At 36.5% G+C, this 20,630-nt stretch overlaps 1 protein-coding gene across 5 annotated transcripts in view; it reads left to right on the top strand.

Annotated features, from left to right (window-relative positions):
* Positions 1-20,630, top strand: part of ROCK2 (Rho associated coiled-coil containing protein kinase 2) — a 134,217-nt gene that overhangs the window by 106,088 nt on the left and 7,499 nt on the right. For 4 of the 5 annotated variants that reach the window (XM_053891152.1, XM_053891153.1, XM_053891155.1 and 1 more), the window contains exons 17-32: positions 1,198-1,357; positions 3,969-4,129; positions 4,914-5,098; positions 8,481-8,550; positions 9,492-9,595; positions 9,757-9,943; positions 12,135-12,228; positions 12,330-12,424; positions 13,173-13,352; positions 13,532-13,700; positions 14,049-14,225; positions 16,041-16,111; positions 17,062-17,150; positions 17,547-17,625; positions 18,757-19,018; positions 19,106-19,319. In XM_053891152.1, the coding sequence (XP_053747127.1) occupies positions 1,198-1,357; positions 3,969-4,129; positions 4,914-5,098; positions 8,481-8,550; positions 9,492-9,595; positions 9,757-9,943; positions 12,135-12,228; positions 12,330-12,424; positions 13,173-13,352; positions 13,532-13,700; positions 14,049-14,225; positions 16,041-16,111; positions 17,062-17,150; positions 17,547-17,625; positions 18,757-19,018; positions 19,106-19,319 (2,297 nt within the window). The remainder of the gene's footprint in view (positions 1-1,197; positions 1,358-3,968; positions 4,130-4,913; positions 5,099-8,480; positions 8,551-9,491; positions 9,596-9,756; positions 9,944-12,134; positions 12,229-12,329; positions 12,425-13,172; positions 13,353-13,531; positions 13,701-14,048; positions 14,226-16,040; positions 16,112-17,061; positions 17,151-17,546; positions 17,626-18,756; positions 19,019-19,105; positions 19,320-20,630) is intronic. The other variant, XM_053891156.1, reaches the window with a different exon arrangement.

Below are 20,630 nucleotides of genomic sequence, written 5' to 3' on the forward strand. Positions count from 1 at the left end.
CCTAAGTTTGAGGTGCCTTAGGATGTTCGTAAAGGAGTAAACTATGTTGAAGCTAGAAATGTTTGAGAGTCATTGGTACAGAAGTAGCTGAAGCCGTGTGAATGCAAGAGCCTATCTCGGAAAAGATTGTTTAGAGCAATGGTTTTTCAGGGCAGAGTTGATTCCTCTGTTGTTGGATTGAAAAACCTCATTTTTAGGGGCTCCTGGGTGGCTCAGTTGGTTAAGCATCTGACTCTTGATTTTGGCTCAAGTCATGATCTGAACAGTTAGTGAGCTCAAGCCCCGCCTCGGGCTCTGCCCTGACCGTGTAGAGTCTGCTTGGGATTCATTCTCTCCCTCTCCCTCTCCCTCTCTCCCTCTCTCCCTCTCTCCCTCCCTCCCTCCCCCTCCCCCTCCCCCTCTTTTCTGCCCCTCCTCTGCACATGCTCACTTGCTGTCTCTCTCAAAATAAATAAACTTAAAAAAAGAAAAAAATCATTTTCAGTGTTAAGGATTTATTTGAAAAACAAAAGAAATATTTACATATATGATACAAACTATAGAAACAAAGAATTAGAAAATCTTTTGAGGATATAGAGAAAATAGATTGACTTCTATTATTAAAGTGTCCCAACTTAAAACAAGTCTCCTATGTGGAATATCAGGGTAAATGGTAGAGGATCCTGAAAATTTGTCATCAGATACAGCAAAGGGAAATATTAGATAGGTTTTAAAGGTGAGAAATCATGATATAGAAGCTTGAAGTGGCTGAAGAACGCTGCCTCCAGAGAAGACCAGCATTTAAGGAATAGCTGGGGGAAAACTTCATAGGTGACAGACAAGATGAGAACAGGAAGCGGGGAGCCAAGTGAGTGCACTCAGGTATGTCAAGGAAATAGTTTCAGGGGCAACAGTGAGTCAAAATGGGGTAACTGCTGAAAAGTGTTTGTCGAATCTGGTGGTGAGAATATCGTGTGTTACTTTATTGAGATCACACACTCTCAGTGCAGCTCCCCAAACGGTAGAGTGGAGGGATGGGGCCGTAGGTTCAGCAGGAGGTGAACAGGTGGATTCCGTGGATCATTGTTACAAGAAGTTTGAGTGAAGGGGGGAGGGAAAGTATTGAACATTCTTAGCTTGTAAAACACCGCTTTATAAGTTTTTGAAATTGTGAGCCAGTCTTTTTTGTTGATCGCTGCTATTCTAAATCTTTAATAGGAAAAGAACAACATGGAAATAGATATGACGTACCAACTAAAAGTTATACAGCAGAGCTTAGAACAAGAAGAAGCTGAGCATAAGGCTACAAAAGCACGGCTGGCAGATAAAAATAAAATTTATGAATCCATTGAAGAAGCAAAATCAGAAGCCATGAAAGGTATGCCTTTTTCCTAAGAGGGTTTTTCTGCAGCATTTTCCTAAGAATTGATTGGGTAGTCAACTCTTGATTTTGAAAAACATTTTTTTATATTTTATTGTCAAATATCGAGAACCGGAAAGAAAAACATTAGGGAAGCTTTATATACATATCATTTTTTCTCTTTATGGCAACGATCATTTCTAAGATGTAAGTCCCAAATACCGAATTATTCGACCAAATATAAGGATCAGAGAGAAATGAATATTTCAGTGATAGCAATAGTAACTGGCATAAAGAGCATGAGGTTCTAGATGTATCTTTTCAGATTTGGGGGGATTTGCTGTTTTTGTAATATTTAGTTTGACATTTACCAGTTTGTTGCCAGTTTATGCAAAATAAGTATTTTGGAAATAGTAGTTGACCTAACTAGAATACAAGCTCATTGAATATTTTGAACTCTGTCATGATGAAGATACTAGCTAGATCTGGTCAAAGTCATCCACTCCTAACGAATATAGGGTAAAATAACAGAGTTAACTTTTCCACAAACCAGCCTGTATCGTGGAATTGTCTTAGGATAATTTCTTGTTTTCCTAACTGACTGTTCATAATTATGAAGGATTTGAAATTCCAAAGGAAATTAATAAAAGACTCTTGCGAAAGATTCATAGAACTCTTAAGCAGAAATTTTATTTTAAATTGAAGCATAACATTTATGAATAATTTGGAAAAAAATAGCCTTTTAATTAATGAATGAAATTTAAATTGGAGCTTTCTTGCTTAAAATCAGTTTAGTTTCAGGCAGTAATTAAGGATGTTAAGAGATGAAATGAGTGCTTTATTTAGAAAAATCTAATTACAAGAGTGGAAATTAGTGGGCCATGTTTCCCTGTCAGGGGCCTAGAAGATAGAGCTGAATTTCTTTTGAGGTGTAATTCAGGTGCTCGCGTTTGTAATACACACGTGTAACCACCACTCAAAACAAGTCATGGAATCTGTGTTTTCATCACCTACTCAGTAAGTTCACTTATGCCCCTGTCTATTCTCTGTGCCCACATTAGAGTGATTGTTTTTTTAAGTGAGTATATCTGTCCATGTGTTATCTCTGAACTGATAAAAATGAACCAATTCAGAGTAATGGTACCTACCATTTTTTTTTTTCAAACTCCTTTTTAGAATACTAACATAAGATGTATGGTGACTTTCGTAGTTTATAGGAGTACACAAAACTTAAATGTTGCTGGTGCTCAGACCGGCTCTAAAAGCCTTTGGCTTTTCCACTGCCATTCCGTAGCTTCCTTTGATTAAGACTATGGCTTACTAATGAAAACTAGTCATGTGACCTTGTCTAGTTACTTAACCTTTTTTCTGCCTTGTTTCTTCTTAGACAGGTAAGAGTTTTAGGTTGTTTTAAAGACCAAGTGCAATGACACGTGAAAATGCTTAGAAATATTAGCTGTTATTAGTGGAATGTGAAGAATAGTTTCATTTTTTCCACACTTTTGAAGGCAGTTCATTAAAAAGTGGAAATTCATAGGCTTAATTTTCCCTTATATAACTTTGTAATACGATAATTCAATATCGAGCATTAGGTGTGAAACAGCAGAGGAGCCCAATTGGATTTGAAAAGATTTTCTAATCAGTACATCAAAAGGTAATCCTTTAATGGTAATAACTGACATTTAATAGGAAATCACTTGTTTAGACATAAACTTTGCCTGTTCTTCACTTAGAAAAGCCTTTTCTGGTTAATAAAACAAATTAAAAGTTCATTACAAATCATTTAGAAAATTCAGGAAAGTATAAAGAAGTAAGTAAAGATTAACCACAATTTTACTAATCAGGATGCTATTTTGTATATTTTCTGAAATTTTTATACCCTTTTTGCTTTTTTTCTTGGAAAATAATACTGTGAACATTCTCTTTAGGTCTTTTTAACATTGTCCTTAAATACTGAGCACTTACCAAATTCTTCTTGTATGCCAAGCAGCTATTAAGTGCCACACAGATAGTAACTAAGAATCTTCGTCACATCCCCCGTAAGGGAGAACAGGTAGTGGTATCAGTCTGCAGATGCGGAAATTGAGCCTCAGGGAGCCTAACTGACGTGCCCTGTAAGTAAGTAGGATGTGTCGGAGACAGGGTTTAACCTCAGGAACTTCGGTCCCAGCGGCTTGTCCTTTGCCATTTCCCCAAAGCCTAATTGTCCTTCTCTGCATAGTGATATGCTAATATGGAAAGAGCCATAGACGTCATAGAATCTACCTGGAATGTTTTAGGGTAAGAAAAGTAACACCAAGAGGCACAGGGTAGCAGGAAAATGAAATAAGTCTTTATTAAAAAGATGTAAGCCTCTTGTAGAATCATAAGTGAAGGCACAATTTTACTTCAGTTAGAATAGATGCAATATTGCAGAGTGGTCGATTTTTCTGGACACTGGAAATAAAACTCCTGATTTCGAAGCGTGAAACTGTTGACATATCATACACATTAGGAAGAGTGATGAAAATATTAAATTGGAAATTAAAAGGCAGCATCATTTACAACAGTTTTCATAGCATGGTGTCATGTATTTGATACGCTTTTTTGGTATGTGAATGCACAACTGTGTCCATTTTTGTGGCAATAGAAATGGAGAAAAACCTCTCAGAGGAAAGGACGTTAAAGCAGAAGGTGGAAAACCTGTTGCTGGAAGCTGAGAAGAGATGCTCTATATTAGACTGTGACCTCAAACAGTCACAGCAGAAAATAAATGAACTCCTTAAGCAGAAAGATGTGCTAAATGAAGATGTGAGTATGAAGTTTACTAATAAGTAATAATAAACTATGTAATGAATTCATAGTCCACGTAGGTTTAGCCATAATGTTGGTTTCATAATTAAAATTTTTTTCTTATAATCTGCAACCTTTAATTTTACTGCATTTGGATGATATGCTGAATGAATCATAATTTAAAATTTTTAAGTTATTTTTACCCTAAAGACCATATTTTATTTTAAAAAGTACGACATCAGAAATACAAAAAATATTTTACTGTGAAGTGAATTAGCTGCCTAAGGACAAAAATCTGTTTTACATGATCATATTTGCTGCAAGCTTCATTGATAAGAAAAATCAAAATCAAGGGGTGCCTGGGTGGCTCAGTCGGCTAAGCGTCCGACTTCAGCTCAGGTCATGATCTTGTAGTTCATGATTTCTCATTCTCCTTCTCCTCCTTCTCCTCCTTCTCCTCCTTCTCCTCCTTCTCCTCCTTCTCCTCCTTCTCCTCCTTCTCCTCCTTCTCCTCTTCCTTCTCCTCTTCCTTCTCCTCTTCCTTCTCCTCTTCCTTCTCCTTCTCCTTCTTCTCCTTCTTCTCCTTCTCCTCCTTCTCCTTCTCCTTCTCCTTCTCCTTCTCCTTCTCCTTCTCCTTCTCCTTCTCCTTCTCCTTCTCCTTCTCCTTCTCCCTCTCCCTCTCCCTCTCCCTCTCTCTCTCTCTCTCTCTCATTCTCTCTCTGTCTCTCTCAAAATAAATAAACATTAAAAAATAAAGTCAAAGTAATTTATTTATATACCAAGTATACAATTTATTTTTTAGATCAGAAACTTGACATTAAAAATAGAGCAAGAAACTCAAAAGCGCTGCCTTACACAAAATGACTTGAAGATGCAAACACAGCAAGTTAACACACTAAAAATGTCAGAAAAGCAGTTAAAACAGGAGAATAATCATCTCATGGAAATGAAAATGAGCTTGGAAAAGCAGAATGCTGAACTTCGAAAGTAAGTAAATTGTTTGAGACAAAGTTTTATTCATATATATGAGTATCCACATGTAAATTATCTTAATTTTGGTTTACCTGCGGGTTTTCTTTTGATCATTTTCTTGACCACATTTGCTCTCTTTTTCTGTTTAAGTAATGCGTTGAGTGCCGCTGTTATCCCTCGAGATTATATTTGCTTCCCCAACGATTTTTTTTTACTACTTCTACCTGTTGCCGCCTCTGTAAATGAATAACCAAGTATCACCAGGCGTTTGAGGAAAGTGTTCAGTACTAAAGAGAAACACTGTGATAAAGAAAAAGGAAACGTACCCCCAGATGAGGAATATATTAAGGAAAGAAGAGGAAAGCACAAACAAATAAAAAAAGCCTATTAGTAATAATTAGTATTGATCAAAACTTCTAGGAGATAGTACTTCCATTAAACAAGAAGCCGGCATAAAGCAAAAAGGGCAGCCAGAATGAGAACGAGCTGTTAAAGATGAAAAATGACCGCATATACATTTATTAGGATGGTTTGAAGAAAAATTCAAAGAAATTTCATCGACTGTGGAAGAAGAGGGCATGACGTAGAAGGTGTGTGGCCCAGGGGTTCTAGCACCAGACAGAGAAGTCTAGAGAAGGAAGGAAGAGGAGGAAGTTGTTAGAGAAATAATGGAAAACAGGTTTCCCGTGGCGGGAAGAGAAGTCTTCAGATTGAAAGGACTCAACCGAAAATAAGTGAAGGAAAGACCCGCATTTGGACGTGTTCTCGTCAAATTTCAAAAACCAGAGAAAGGGTGGGTGGGAGTATTGCGGTTCTCATCCCGGGCTGGGGAGGCTGTGGTTTGTGGTTGATGGAGCAGGAAGTGAGGCTTGGTTGTATGGCTGAGGCCAGTGATATGGCTGTGTTAGGAGAGCTGGGGAGAGGTGAGGGATAGGAAGAGCTAACTCCCCACTCTGGCAGCAGGGAACTAGTAAAGAAGAGTTTAAATTTGTGTCAAGAAATAAGCTGAGATGTGGAGGTAGTTACCAAAAGAACGAAACGGAATTGAAACGAAGTGAATTCCTCCAGGGGAGTGAATTGAGGGTGTGAAGACGTGTGGAAAGAGAGACCGCTCCCTTTCTGGCCGATTTTTTCTGTGCCATTCTGTACTTTTTCATTGTAACCATGTACGTATAATGGGTTATTTTTTTGAAAAGTACTTGTCTTAAATACCTAATAAATGTTAGGTGTTTAAAGTTACACGTAAGTGGATGATGGCAGCTCTTCAAGGATATTAAAATTATACTGAGGTTTGCTGCAAATGGGCTTAGCCGATGATGATGAGATCATTCCAAAAATTGACCTTTGATATAGTATTAATCAGCATCTTTCCCATTTTTGACTCAGAAAAATTAGAATCCTCGCTTTTAATAGCAGGCACCTCAATAGTAAAATACAGATATAACACATAAAGTGACAATGAGTGATAACTTTCTTTATGTGGAGGTTTTAAGAGCCAGTAAGTAAACAAAGTGACCAAATTATGTTAAATGAGAATAAGAATAAAAGCCTTAAGTAACACACAGATTGAAAACAGTATGATTAAATCATTTGGTCTGAGTCTTTCTTGCTGTGTATATTTTTAAATATCTAGGTGGTATTTAAATGTCTTTTCCCTATAAAATACTCAGACTAAACAGTAAATGTTCCCCTTAATGAATGCAGACGTAGTTCATCTCGCCAGAAAGAATCTACTGTGATAGTTCGTTATTTACTCTTCTGTATCTGTACAGTGTATGTAGGGTTGAGTTTTTTGTAGATTTTGGAGCATTTTTGTTTTCTAATTGTATCATATATGTGGTGTTCTTCTCCAATTTGCCTTTTTCCCCTTAGCTTAGACTTGGAATAATTGTGATTTTTATGTTTTCTTAGTAACCCTAGGATTTGGGGTGCCTGGGTGGCTCAGTCAGTTAAGCCTCCATCATTGGCTCAAGTCATGATTTCACAGTTTGTGGGTTTCGAGCCCCACATTGGGTTTTCTGCTGTCAGCACAGAGCCCACTTCAGGTGTCCCTCTCTCTCTGCCCCTCCCCTACTTGCACTCTCTCTCTCTCTCTCTCTCAGAAATAAATAAACATTAAAAAAAAAAAAACTCCAGAATTTATTTCAACACAACCTCTTAAATGGGTTGTGAGGCTCACTTTTTATTTTATGTATTTTTTATTTAATTTTATTTCTTTATTGAAGATATATGCATACATATATGTAATAATGCATACAGAAAAAACACACAAATGATATGTAGAGCTTCGTGAATTTTTACAAAATGTACAAATCTGTGCAATTTAAACATCTACATTTAAACATAAAAGCTAGGGGCGCTTTTTTTTTTTTTTTTGGGTGGCTCAGTTGGATAAGCATCCAGCTTCAATTCAGGTCACGATCTCATGGTTCATGGGTTCGAGCCCCTCGTCGAGCTCTGTGCTGACAGCTCAGCCTGGATCCTGCTTCCGATTCTGTGTCTCCTCTTCTGTCTCTATCTGCCCCTCTCCTGCTGGTACTCTGTCTCTCTCTCTCAAAAACAAATAAACACTAAAAAAAATTTTTTTTTTTTTTTAATAAACATAAAAACTTGTGCGTCTTTCCTCCCCTCTGACCCCTTCTCAGTTATTTCTTCACTCATCCTAAGATGACCAATTCTCAGGTCCTCTTTTAATTCTACTAGTTGGGCAGAAATGGCTGATCACAGTGAATGTGTGACAATATGTAATTTAGTATTACTGTTCTAATATATCACTATTTGGTCTCAGCACCCCCTTACACTCTTAAAAATTATGAAGGGCCCCCCAAAATTTTTGTTTATGTGAGTTATATCTCATGATATTTTTTGTGTTAGAAATCAAAACAGAGAAAATTTTATTTGTTTAATTTACTTACTTTAAATGTTTATTTATTTTGAGAGAGCGTGGGAGCACAAATGGCAGAGGGAGAGAATCCCAAGCAGACTTGTGCTATCGGCGCAGAGCCCGATGCAGGCTCGAATCCGTGAACCGTGAGATCGTGACCTGAGCTAAAACCAAGGGTTGTATGCTCGACCGACTGAGCCCCAAAACTGAGAAAATTTTAAAACACAAGAGCATACAAACATATTTCATTAGCTGTTGGAATGATGACATCATATGTTATAGAACTTTAAAAAAAAGTCTATACTTACTAGTGAGAGAATGAGAATTTGAAAAAAAAAAACCAAAAAAACCCACCACACTGGTGATTAGTATTACGAAAATAATTTGACCTCTTGGGACTTCTTTTTTTTAAAGGCTCCAGGGAAGCCCAGTGGTTCCCTAGGCCACATTTCAAGAGTTGCTGGTTTAATATATAGGTAGCTTATTTGAACCTTTGCTTTAATGTCCCCGCAGAGAACGTCAAGATGCAGACGGGCAAATGAAGGAACTCCAAGATCAGCTTGAAGCAGAGCAGTACTTCTCAGTAAGTTCCGGATACGTTAGTTTGAAGATTGTCTTGTTTGTAGAATTAAAAGTTTGCTGCAGAATGAGGAAAACGATTCTTGTCTTTAGGATAGATTCTTCTAGCAAACATCAGACAGATTGGGATAGGATGTTTCGTACCACACAATTCATGTAGAAAGAATAGCTGGGCAAGTGACTATTGATAGCTTAACAGAAATCTATTATCATTGCTAGAAAAATAGTTCTAAGCACATCAGTGAAGTTGATTTAAAAAACATTGCTTTTTGAGGAAGAATTTTCATGAAGAAATTGTCATTTTAATGTTTGCATTTTTAAAATCAGTTTTAAAATATGAAGTAGTAATGTCACCTTTGTTTCATTTAAGCCAACAAAATTTCCTTGTCTAAATTAGTAGTATACTTCTTTGCCTCTTTATCCTACCAATCTGTGTCATTTAATGAGAAGTTCTGATACCCAGTTGAAAAGCAAGCTTCTTGGGGCGCTCGGGTGTCTGAATCCATTGAGCGGCTGACTTTCGGCTCAGGTCACAATCTCACAGTGTGTGAGTTGAAGCCCCACTTCGGGCTCTCTGCTGTCAGCACAGAGCCTGCTTCAGATCCTCTGTCTCCCTTTCTCTCTGCCCCTCCCCCACTCTCTCACACGGGCCTGCGTGTGTGCGCGCTTTCTCCCCCCCCCCCCCCCAAAATAAATAATTAATTAAAAAAATTTAAATCGAGCTTCCAAGTTATTAGCAGAACTTGTATTAGTTACTTGGTTGATTACTAGAAAAGCCCATTAAACTATTAGTTTGCTCGGAGGCCCAACATTACTCAGTGTTCAGGAACATATTTGTGTTCAGCTTGACTTTTTGTGTGGATAGACCTTGAATGTAGAAATAATGTTCCTGCTGATGGTGATAATGGCGGTGACATGTTTCTTCTGTTCTATTTTGCTGTTTAGACTCTCTATAAAACACAGGTGAGAGAACTTAAAGAAGAATGTGAAGAAAAGACCAAACTTTGTAAAGAATTACAGCAGAAGAAACAGGAATTCGAGGACGAAAGGTACAGAAGGAGATTCTTATCTCTTTTGTTGATAACTGGGCACTCAGCTCCTAGAACAGTACCTGCTGTGCCCTCAGTAAGAATTTGTCGATGAAGTGTATTAGAAACTTGGACTTCCTAGTGAAAATTGAACATTAAAATCACGTATCATTAAAATGTAGGGACTCCTTGGCTGCTCAACTGGAGATCACCTTGACCAAAGCAGATTCTGAGCAGCTGGCTCGTTCAATTGCTGAAGAGCAATATTCTGATTTGGAAAAAGAGAAAATCATGAAAGAGCTTGAGATCAAAGAGATGATGGCTAGACACAAACAGGAACTCACTGAAAAAGATGCTACAATTGCATCTGTAAGTAAAGTTTTTTAGTCCTTTTTTGATTTTAATTAAATTACTGTGTCACAAATGTTACTTAGAAGTGCTAGGAAAGTACTGCAGACAGAAATGAAAAGTTGTATATTCTGGCTTTGGGACGTTTTATCCAGTTAACCACTAGCTTCTCTGTCGTTTGGCAGAAAGAGGCTCACAAAAAGAACTACTTGCAATGGCTCTGCCTGTTGGTAAATTCGGAGTGAAAGGACTAAAGGGAAAGGGAAAAAGCAAAAGCAGAAAACAGCATAAACCATTTTTTTCTTGCTAAACAAATCTTAGTTCAGAAGAATCTTGAAACTACCATGAAGGTAGTCCTATGTAACTTGAAAAAAAAATTATGAGAGTTTCAAAGAGAAGGAAAACATCAAGTAGTTGAATTTGTTTTATCAGTTATCCGGGTCATTAAAATGGTACATTGATTAGAAAGTGTGGCATCGGAGCCAGGGACGCTTATTCCCGTTCAGTGGAAATAAGTAGGGAGGCCAGAAGTAGACTCTCGCACGTAAAGACCTTGGTCTGTGAGAGCAGTGTCGACAGACACGTCGGTGGGAAAGGATACAGATACAATGAAAGGTTTGGGATGACTCTTTTTGTGTGGGAAGGAATGAAGTTAGATCCTTACCTTTTACAACATAACAAGAATAAATTCTAGCTATCTTAAAGATCTAAAGATGAAAAAGAAAAACTTTAAACAGAACAAAATCCAGAACTTACTGTAGCAGAAGACCACAAACTGCAGGGAGAAGATACTTGTAATGTTTTTATTAAACGGGATTTGTGTCTAGAACACATGTGGCGCTCTCGAGCTCAATGAGAAGAAGTTAAACAATCCAAAAGAAAAATTGGCCAAAAGAGAAAACCCTAAAAAACATAAGCAGATACTTAACCTAAATACTCTTTAAGAAAGGCTAGATAAAACAACTTTGAAATACCATTTCGTATCCATTACGATGGCAGAATTCACTATCTCATTTCAAGCGTTTGAAGGGTGTGTGGGAAATGACGTTCTTATTTAAAGCTATGAGGAGTATAGATTTAGTATGATATAGTATAGTGTATAATGTGGCAATTTAAATATTATTTATTCTAAATATGAAAAATTAAATATTCATATAATCCAAAGAAAGTTGATGGTTAAGATAAATATGGTAGAGAAATTCAGGTACAATTTTTATAGCAGCATAAATGTTTGTAATAGCGAGAAATTCAAATGTCTTAGCAGTCAGTCTTCTCAATAGATGAATGAATGGATAAATGCTATGTGGTAGAAGATGGGACTGCTCTATCACTTAAAATGATTTAATTAGATCTTTATATATCAACAGTTTAATTCTTTTTTTAAGTTTACTTATTTGGAGAGAGAGAAAGTACACATGCTTGAGCAGAACAGAGTGGGGGGCAGAAAGAGAGAGAGAGAATCTCACGCAGCTCTGTGCTCTCGGCACAGAGCCCAACACAGGGCTCCATCCCACAAACCACAAGATCATGCCTGAGCCGAAGTCGAAGGTCGGATGCTTAAACGCTGAGCCACCCAGGCATCCCAACAATTTAATTCTTAGTATGATCTCCAGTGAAAGCAATTACAGAAAGATACAGTGTGATGCTGTTTATGGACAATTTAAAATCACATAAAACCACGCTATATGTTATGTGTTTGTAATAAAAGGATATAATCATTGATGGGAAGGATGAGCATAGAATTCACAATAAAATTTCTTTGGGGAAGGAAGAATAGGAATAGGATTTGGAGAGAATAACAAAGGATGTCAGCGTCTTTAGTAAAATTTTATTTCATTTTAAAATGTCCTGGAGGAAATACTACAGTTAAAAATTTGTTTACTCTGCATGATGAAATGCAGAGATCTGTTATGGTATTTGTTTGTTTTTAGTTTATTAAATGTTTTTCTCATTAAAAATACCACTAAGGATCTTTGAGAGAAGGGCAATGTTTTTGCTTCCTGGGGTGCATATGAAGTCTATCACAGTCAGTGAAGTTTTCACCAAGGGTGAATTTCGATAAGGTTCCACAAAGCCACGAAGCATAGATATAGATGTACTTAGAAAAATAAGAATTTTAGCAACATTCTAGGATATTTTCATTTTCAATTATTGCTTTATAACTTAGATTTTGTAAATTGTGATAGGATTTTCTTTCCGCTTTCGTTCTTAGCTTGAAGAAACTAACAGGACACTAACTAGTGATGTTGCCAATCTTGCAAATGAGAAAGAAGAATTAAATAACAAGTTAAAAGATGCCCAAGAACGTATGTATGAACAGAGAATAAGGTTTATATTTTAAATATGCCTAATGTTTTGTCAGTTGTTGTAATTATTAATATAATTTTTGCGTTTTTCCATATTTCAGAGCTATCGCGGTTGAAAGATGAGGAGATAAGTGCAGCCGCTATTAAAGCACAATTTGAGAAGCAACTATTAACAGAGAGAACACTGAAAACTCAAGTATGTGTAATAAAGTCTAAATGTGATTTTGAATTCTTTCAGTTTCTTCTCTCTTTTACATTTTACTTCCAGCATTACAGATTGGCTGTAGCAGTCATTGAATGAATCAGTATTTGTGAACCAATCACAATGACCTGATTTTTGCCAGATTGGAAGAAGCTAGATGTGGTTAGCTTTGTCTAATTCAGTGTTTACTAACGGTTTCCTTAATTTTTCCATATGGAATCACACTCCCTCCTAATTTTTTATTGTAATCTGGTAAGTTTTTCTGCTTTTAAGAAACTAGGGAGAGTAAACATTTGAGCATCCTTCTGCCAACATTTATGGTTGTACATGCTGCGTGAATCTTTGTGGGTCCCACATGCTTAGTTCTCTGGTTGAACACACTGTATTTTATTAATGTGGTGCCACTGCAGCATTCTCGTCCTCCAGGATGAAAGTGGATCTGCCTCGTAAAAGTGTCTCTAGGAACTAAAAACTCACAGTAATAGAAAGTGACATGAGATCAAACCTGATGTAATTTAAACATTTTAAATTATATTTCTTAGAGAACACGAGCGTGAGAAACAAATGTAGGTTGGAGAAGGGTAACGAGTAATGGAGGGTGCGTTACTTAATATAGACAGTGTTTCTCTGTCACCCTGTATGTATAGGGAAGGAGATTATTAGTGGTCATATAACTTGCTATTGGTAAGTTATCAAGAAGCATCGATGTATTTTATTACATACTTATGTTTATGTTTTTAAGGCTGTGAACAAGTTGGCCGAGATCATGAATCGAAAAGAACCCGTCAAGCGTGGTAGTGACACTGATGTGCGGAGAAAAGAAAAAGAGAATAGAAAGCTACATATGGAGCTTAAATCTGAACGTGAAAAATTGACCCAGCAGATGATCAAGTATCAGAAAGAACTGAATGAAATGCAGGCTGTAAGAATACTTTCTGAACTCTAGATCCAAGACTTCTTTTTAAGAAGAATTATTTTCGTGTCTGCACATATTTTATTGGTTATAGGACATTTCTATTACTTCATAATTGTTAATTGAATTAAAGGAAGTTATGAGGTATATGGCATCAGATTAATTTGATGTAATTTAATTTCTTGTAGCAAATAGCTGAAGAGAGCCAGATTCGAATTGAACTGCAGATGGCCCTGGACAGTAAAGATAGTGACATTGAGCAGCTGCGGTCCCAGCTCCAGGCCTTGCATATTGGTCTGGATAGTTCCAGTATAGGCAGTGGACCAGGGGATGCTGAGGCAGATGATGGCTTTCCAGGTATGGATTTCTTTTCAGCTCTTGGGCTATTTTTATTAAACGACTTCGTCTTAAAGATAAAGCAGTTGATTGTTTTAAGCTCTATGATTGATTCTGCTCTTGAGAAAAATGTTTGTCATTTCTTTAAGAAAAGCCTACTCCTTGGAGTGGGGATTCAAATGATAGTTTAGACTTACAGTGTTTATTGATTTTTGACAAAAATGTTTGCGAAACAATGCAAAAGAAAATTCCACATGTTTGCTTAAGTTAGCTCTTTATGTATTACAGGAAGCTCTCTTTTCAGGTTTTCATTTTATTTTCTCTTAACTTCTTTCTGCATTCTTACTTCCTCTCGTGCTGGATGTTTAGTTCATATCACTCAGTCACGCACTATGGAATCCCTGTCATTCACCTACCAACGTTCCTCTACTTCTCTCAATATTGCCACTAAGCCTTCCAGTTCTCATATGCTTCTTGACTCTGATTCTGACTCAGAAGAAGAATCTTTGCCTTACTTACCCATTTCATCGGAACCTGATGGTACAGGTGATATCCTGAAAATCTTTCCCCTTTGGGGTTTGTCACCCTCCCCTTAATTTCAGTCCTTCTGCAAAGTTTTTGTAACATCGACTAATTATCCACTAACAAATTGTCCTGGTCTCCGTTAAAAAGAAAGTGCTGCATGAATAAAGAATTTTTAAAGGTATTGTCACATGGCATTGCTACTATATTTGATAGACTTATTTTGTCAACTTCAGATCATTAAAGAGCATATGGTTTTACCGTCTGTTTCGTCCATTTTCGTCCAACAAGAAATTCTTCCTGAAGTTGCATATCAAGAGTGACAAGTACAAAAAAAGCACGTAGACTGTTTGCGAGGATGTATATAGGTTTTCACTGAGTGCTTAGCTGGTCAACATTGTGTTAAGCCTTAAAAGACAGTTCAACCCAGTCTCGGTCCTGAAAGGACTTAGAGTTGAAGTGAAAAACTAAATGGACGACATAAAATCACTATGTTGAACACACAGTTAGTATAAGTGCAGGCCTAATGTAAATGCAGTGGGAAATTAGCGTATGAGCAGCTGAATATGAGGTAAAATTTAACCCCTTACTAATTGAATGCAAAGTGAAATAGCTATAGTTTTTTTATATTGTTGCCACATTTCCCAGGTATAAAACAGTATATAATATAAATCATAAGTAATTGTATTGAAGTTTTAGATTTTAGCAGTAAATTTCAGTCTTACTCAAATTGTTAGATCATCTGATTAAGTCCCTTAAGTTGGTGGAGGACCACATCCAGACATTTCACGTGATGTGGGCTGTTTTTACAAATGTTTATTTATTTGTGAGACAGAGAGTGAGTGTGAGTGGAGATGAGCAGAGAGAGAAGGAGACACAGAATCTGAAGCAGGCTCCAGGCTCTGAGCTGTCAGCACAGAGCCCAGTGCGGCCCTTGAACCCACGAACCGTGAGATCATGACCTGAGCCAAAGTCGGACACTCAACCGACTAAGCCACCCAGGTGCCTGTCTATGGGCTGTTTTTAATGGCAGCATTTCTGTTATAGAGTCTGAAGGTCGTTGATGTAAGAGAGTATATATAGGTACTGGAGTCAGAGTTGTGTCCTCGTGTGACGCAATTTATGGAAAGCATCTAGCATAGTTCAGTACGTGATTATTAGAATAACCTCCAAAAATGCTGGTTTGCCCCTAGTTATTTCGTTAAATGATACTGATCAGATGCCTTTGAAACAAATTCTAAGGATTCAGGCGGTTTCCTTTGTTGAACTAGAATTTTACCAATTTTGCTGTTTTGGAATTTAGAAATCTTCTGGTTATATTGCAACTTATTAACCACATTTGATCTGTAATTTACACAACTTTATTTAATTTTATTTGAGCCATTTAAAAAATCCATTTTCCCTGAACATGTAATTATTAACTTAAAAGATTTTCTCTTCAAAGAAGATATATATGCAGTAAATCTATAATTAGGCCTTCTTCCAAAGGAAAAAATTTCTCATATAGTTGTATCAGTGAGAATAGAGAACTGCTTCTCTTTTTTTGCAACTTTTCTGCTGAACTTTGCAGATGCACACATTTAATCAGCCGGGGGCATTTGACCATATAAACTATAGCGAATATAGTTCCAGTGTGGTATAACCTGGATTTTGTTTTGCATTTCATAACTTGCTTATACTGATCCTGCATCGTTATTACAGCCTAGATAATAATATAATGATAAATTCTGAGGGGCGTATTTGATTTGTTCTATGACTTTTCTGTTAAAATGTCATTATAGTTCTCATTTTCTTAGGAGAATTGTTTTATTTATCCTCATATCTTGTGCTTATTGATAGAATCAAGACTAGAAGGATGGCTTTCATTGCCTGTGCGAAACAACACTAAGAAATTCGGATGGGTTAAAAAGGTACTTGGTAGTTTTGAATATGGTTCTTTTATTTTGCTTTTGGTTTAGCTCTAGCCATTTTACTTTTGTAGTTGTAAGATACATATAACTAGAACTTTTAGACGCATAAAACTTTGGACTTTGATTTGGAATGATGTGATTTTATGTATCTTTGTGAAAAAAGCCTTTCATCATTAATGTGCTGTTAATAATAAAACAGGTTTTGATGCTAGGAAAACAGAAGCCTGTTGACTTCAGTGTTTTGCTATTTCAGTGGGAAAACAACTGTGGTTATGATAGAAAGGCTTATTTATTTCTTTTCCTCTGTTACTATGATTATTGGTATTATGTTCATTTCTGGTAAATATCTTAGTCTATTCAGGCTTCTGTAACAGAATAGACTGGGTAGTGTATGAACAATGGAACTTTATTTCTCACAGTTCTTGGGGGCTGGAAGTCTCAAGATCAGGATATTTGGGTTCTGGTAAAGGCCGTCTTCCAGGTGCAGACTTCGTGCTATGTTCTCACGTGGTGGAAGGGGCTAGGGATCTCTCTGGAGCCCCTTTTGTAAGGGCACTGATCCCATTCATGAGGGCTCTGCTCTTATGGCCTGTTCACCTTCCAAAGCCCCTTCCATTAGGTGTTAGGGTTTAACGTAAACATTTGGGGGGAACACAGACATTCAGACCATAGCAATAAGGCTACCTGTGCTTATTGAATTTTGAAGCTAAATCAGTCTAAAAAATATTTGAATTAATATCCTTCCCAATTTGCTTATTTAAAAAATATATATGCAAACTATAAATTTGTCGTTATTTAAGGAAGACCTTTTAAGGATATAATGAGAACTGTTTAGTTATTTAACTTAGGTATTACATGATTTTTGTTGCTGTAGAATTTGTTTTCAAAGAAAATAAATGTGATACATAGATTAACTTTAGTCATTAATTCCTTCTCTCCCTCTTTAACAGTATGTGATTGTAAGCAGTAAGAAGATTCTTTTCTATGACAGTGAACAAGATAAAGAACAATCTAATCCTTACATGGTTTTAGATATAGAGTAAGTGTTTTTATTAGAATATTTAGAAACTTTCTCTTGTAAAGTGTATGAGACAAATGTGACCTTTTTGTCAAGTTAGTGCTATTTATACATAAATATATATAGTATAGCTCCTACTGTACTGTTGTTACATTTTCTCATATTTGCCTCATAGAGATGAAAGTCTGGGGTATAGAGTTAGCTAAAACATGTTTTCTGAAACTAATTAGAAAATTTCCGACTTCCTGGAAATACTCAAAATCTCAAGGAGTGATTGAATTAATAGAAGTAAGGTATCCTATGACCCTCTAACGTGGGTCAAAGTAGTCCATTTTAACTTCTGACATAAGTATAGGATAACTAATGTAATTTGATCCTTTAGTAATATTTTATTCCTTTATTAAAAATCTTTTATAGCAAATTATTTCATGTCCGACCAGTTACACAAACAGATGTATATAGAGCAGATGCTAAAGAAATTCCAAGGATATTTCAGGTAAACAGCCTTCTGTGTCTTTCATGCTTATTCTGTTTGGATACATCTTTATTCCTCTCTGTCTTGGTAAAGTCTGTAGTATGTTTATATCCTGTTTCTGGCCTTTGCTTTCCTTTTGTTCAAGGTTCATTACGACATTTTTATTTTAGTTTTTAAGTTTTTCTTAGTGTTTATTTTTTTGAGAGAGAGGAAGAGTGCAAGTGGGGGAGGGGCAGAGAGAGAGAGAGGGAGACACAGAATCCGAAGCAGGCTCCGGGCTCTGAGCTGTCAGCACAGAGCCCGATGGGAGGGTCGAACTCACGAACCGTGAGATCATGACCTGAGCCGAAGCCGGACGCTCCACCTGAGTCACCCAGGCGCCCCTCATTACGACATTTTTAAACTATACCCTTTCTCTTCTGTTTCTGACTTTATGCTCAGCTCTCTATAAAGTTAAAGTTGTTTGTGAAGTTGAATTTTGCACCCAGTAGCCCTTTGACTTCCAATTTAAAGTGAAGCCAAATGCTTCCCTGTTCTACTTTTGTTTTAAAATTAGTCAAACCCACAATTACTGAGTTCCTTCTATGTGAAAACCATTGTGCTTGGGGTACTGTGGGAGAGTTGGCCACTTATTTCTGGATACTTGTAATGTTTATTTGGGGTGTATTATACATCGTTTCCTCTTTCTTCCTCAACTCTCCAAATACAAATCTTTCCATTAAAGCTACGTTAGCAGTTATCACCCAGTTGTCAGTTTTTGAGAATCGTAGAGCATCACTTTGTATAATTGCCACATCCCTTTGGGGGGATTGACTTGAACGCTCCCTCCCAGAAAAACTTTCTGATACCCATCAAGCGAAAATTTACCTTTTGGCCTATTCTGATAAAATTGCTGAAACACAGTAAGATCTCCTGGATAAAATAAGGAGGCACATTTGAACAAGATAGATTTTTTTCCTGAAAAGGGAACCAAGTGACTGTCTGAAGGCTTTTCTCATATAAGCTTTTGATTAGACGGAACCTACTAATGTTTGAATGTCATTTTCTTTTCATTGAATAATTTAGGCTAATTTTTATTTTATTTACACTGTAAGAATTGTTACTACATAAAACTGTTTGGAAATCATTCATCATTCTTTTTGCTATTTATAGATTCTGTATGCCAATGAAGGAGAAAGTAAGAAGGAACAAGAATTTCCCGTGGAGCCCGTGGGAGAAAAGTCAAATTATATTTGCCATAAGGGACATGAGTTCATTCCTACCCTCTATCATTTCCCAACCAACTGTGAGGCTTGTATGAAGCCTTTATGGCATATGTTCAAACCCCCCCCTGCGTTAGAGTGCCGCCGCTGCCACATTAAATGTCATAAAGATCACATGGACAGAAAGGAGGAGATTATAGCACCTTGCAAAGGTAAATAGTAAATTACTTGTTCCATCAATGTTCTTTACATTCAGGTCCATTTAAACACATTAGTTTTTTCCAAATATTTCTTTTTAGTGTATTATGATATTTCGACGGCCAAGAACCTGTTGTTATTGGCAAATTCTACAGAAGAGCAGCAAAAGTGGGTTAGTCGGTTGGTGAAAAAGATACCTAAAAAGCCTCCAGCTCCAGACCCTTTTGCACGGTCATCTCCTAGAACTTCCATGAAGATACAACAAAACCAGTCTATTAGACGGCCGAGTCGACAGCTTGCCCCAAACAAACCAAGGTAATGCATAAAAATGTGGTTAAAAATTACAGTGTCTTTTTTAATATTTCACTATTTGTGTTCAACTACAAATTTTCCTGATTGTAATGTACCTTTGCCTGGTATTTTAATGAACTGTGGACTACCAAATGTTGGAAACTATTTTAGTGTATATATCTTATTCATTGATTCAGTTAAATGTAACACAGATTTGTTGACTAAATCACACACATATTAAATTCAACCTAAAATATATAAAGGGCTCACTTTTGTCATGTTTATGTATATAACCATAATATTTTGAGATTTTGTAAGCATATTGACTGATTTAGTGATTTAGTAGACAGGATGTACACACAGATCCATAAGTGTCAGGTACGCATATTGTGTTTAATATTGCAAACCTCTTTTATGTTAGACAACTTGGGAGGCAGGATCAAAATCTTCCTTAAGTTTTAATTTCACATCTATAAGTTTAGAATAATAACTTGTTTCTCATTTAAAGAGCAATAGAGATCAACCTTAAAAATGCAGATATTAATTAATGGTTAAAGTGGGTGTGCCTTATATTTGAGGCAGAATTGGGACTAGGAAGTAAATCCAGAGGTAATGATGAATGCAAAAAACATTTTGATGGCACCATTTTCATATGGCGACATTATAGTAATTTAATTCTTGATTCAGAATAACCATTTCTTGGCTTACTAGCTACTACGACATTTGTAAATATTGCTGTTTATTGAAATGAATGTGAAGATTTGGTTAGCTAAAGGATAAAGTATACGCTGAGATCAGGTATCCAGTTTTGGGCATCCTTTTTGTTCCCTGACACAGGGCCTTCAGTGCATGAGTAATGATGTGCCCTGGCTGTGTTATCAGAGACCTTTGCATTCTAACCACAGACCTCTTAAGTGAAACTTTTCTTGAAACTAGTATTTCAAGGTTGAATTGGTGTTTTAGCAGTGAAAATGCTGAATTTTTCTGTGAGGTATGGGAAAATTAAATACTATAAAATTAGCGATTATGATAGTAATTAAGCTGAAGAAGCTCAAAGAATTCAGAGACACTGAAGGTCATTCTGTGTGCCATGTGCAAAACATCTAAAAATTAAATTTCTGTTATTAATATTGAACTATTAATGCATAGATGCTGTGCTATTTCAATAGCTTACAATATCTCGTGCTTTACAGCTTCCCAAGTGCTTCTATAATCTGTTCACTCATTCAGCTTTCCATATATTCTGTCATTGGAACTTTAAAATATTCCTGTGGAGTAGAACAGATAGGTATTATTGTCTTTCTTTTTGATTGAGACCCTAGAAGGGCAAATGAT

The sequence above is a fragment of the Panthera pardus genome, unplaced genomic scaffold (genome assembly GCF_024362965.1).
Source record: "Panthera pardus isolate Hobbes unplaced genomic scaffold, ASM2436296v1 HiC_scaffold_26, whole genome shotgun sequence".
Taxonomy (NCBI): Eukaryota; Metazoa; Chordata; class Mammalia; order Carnivora; family Felidae; genus Panthera; species Panthera pardus.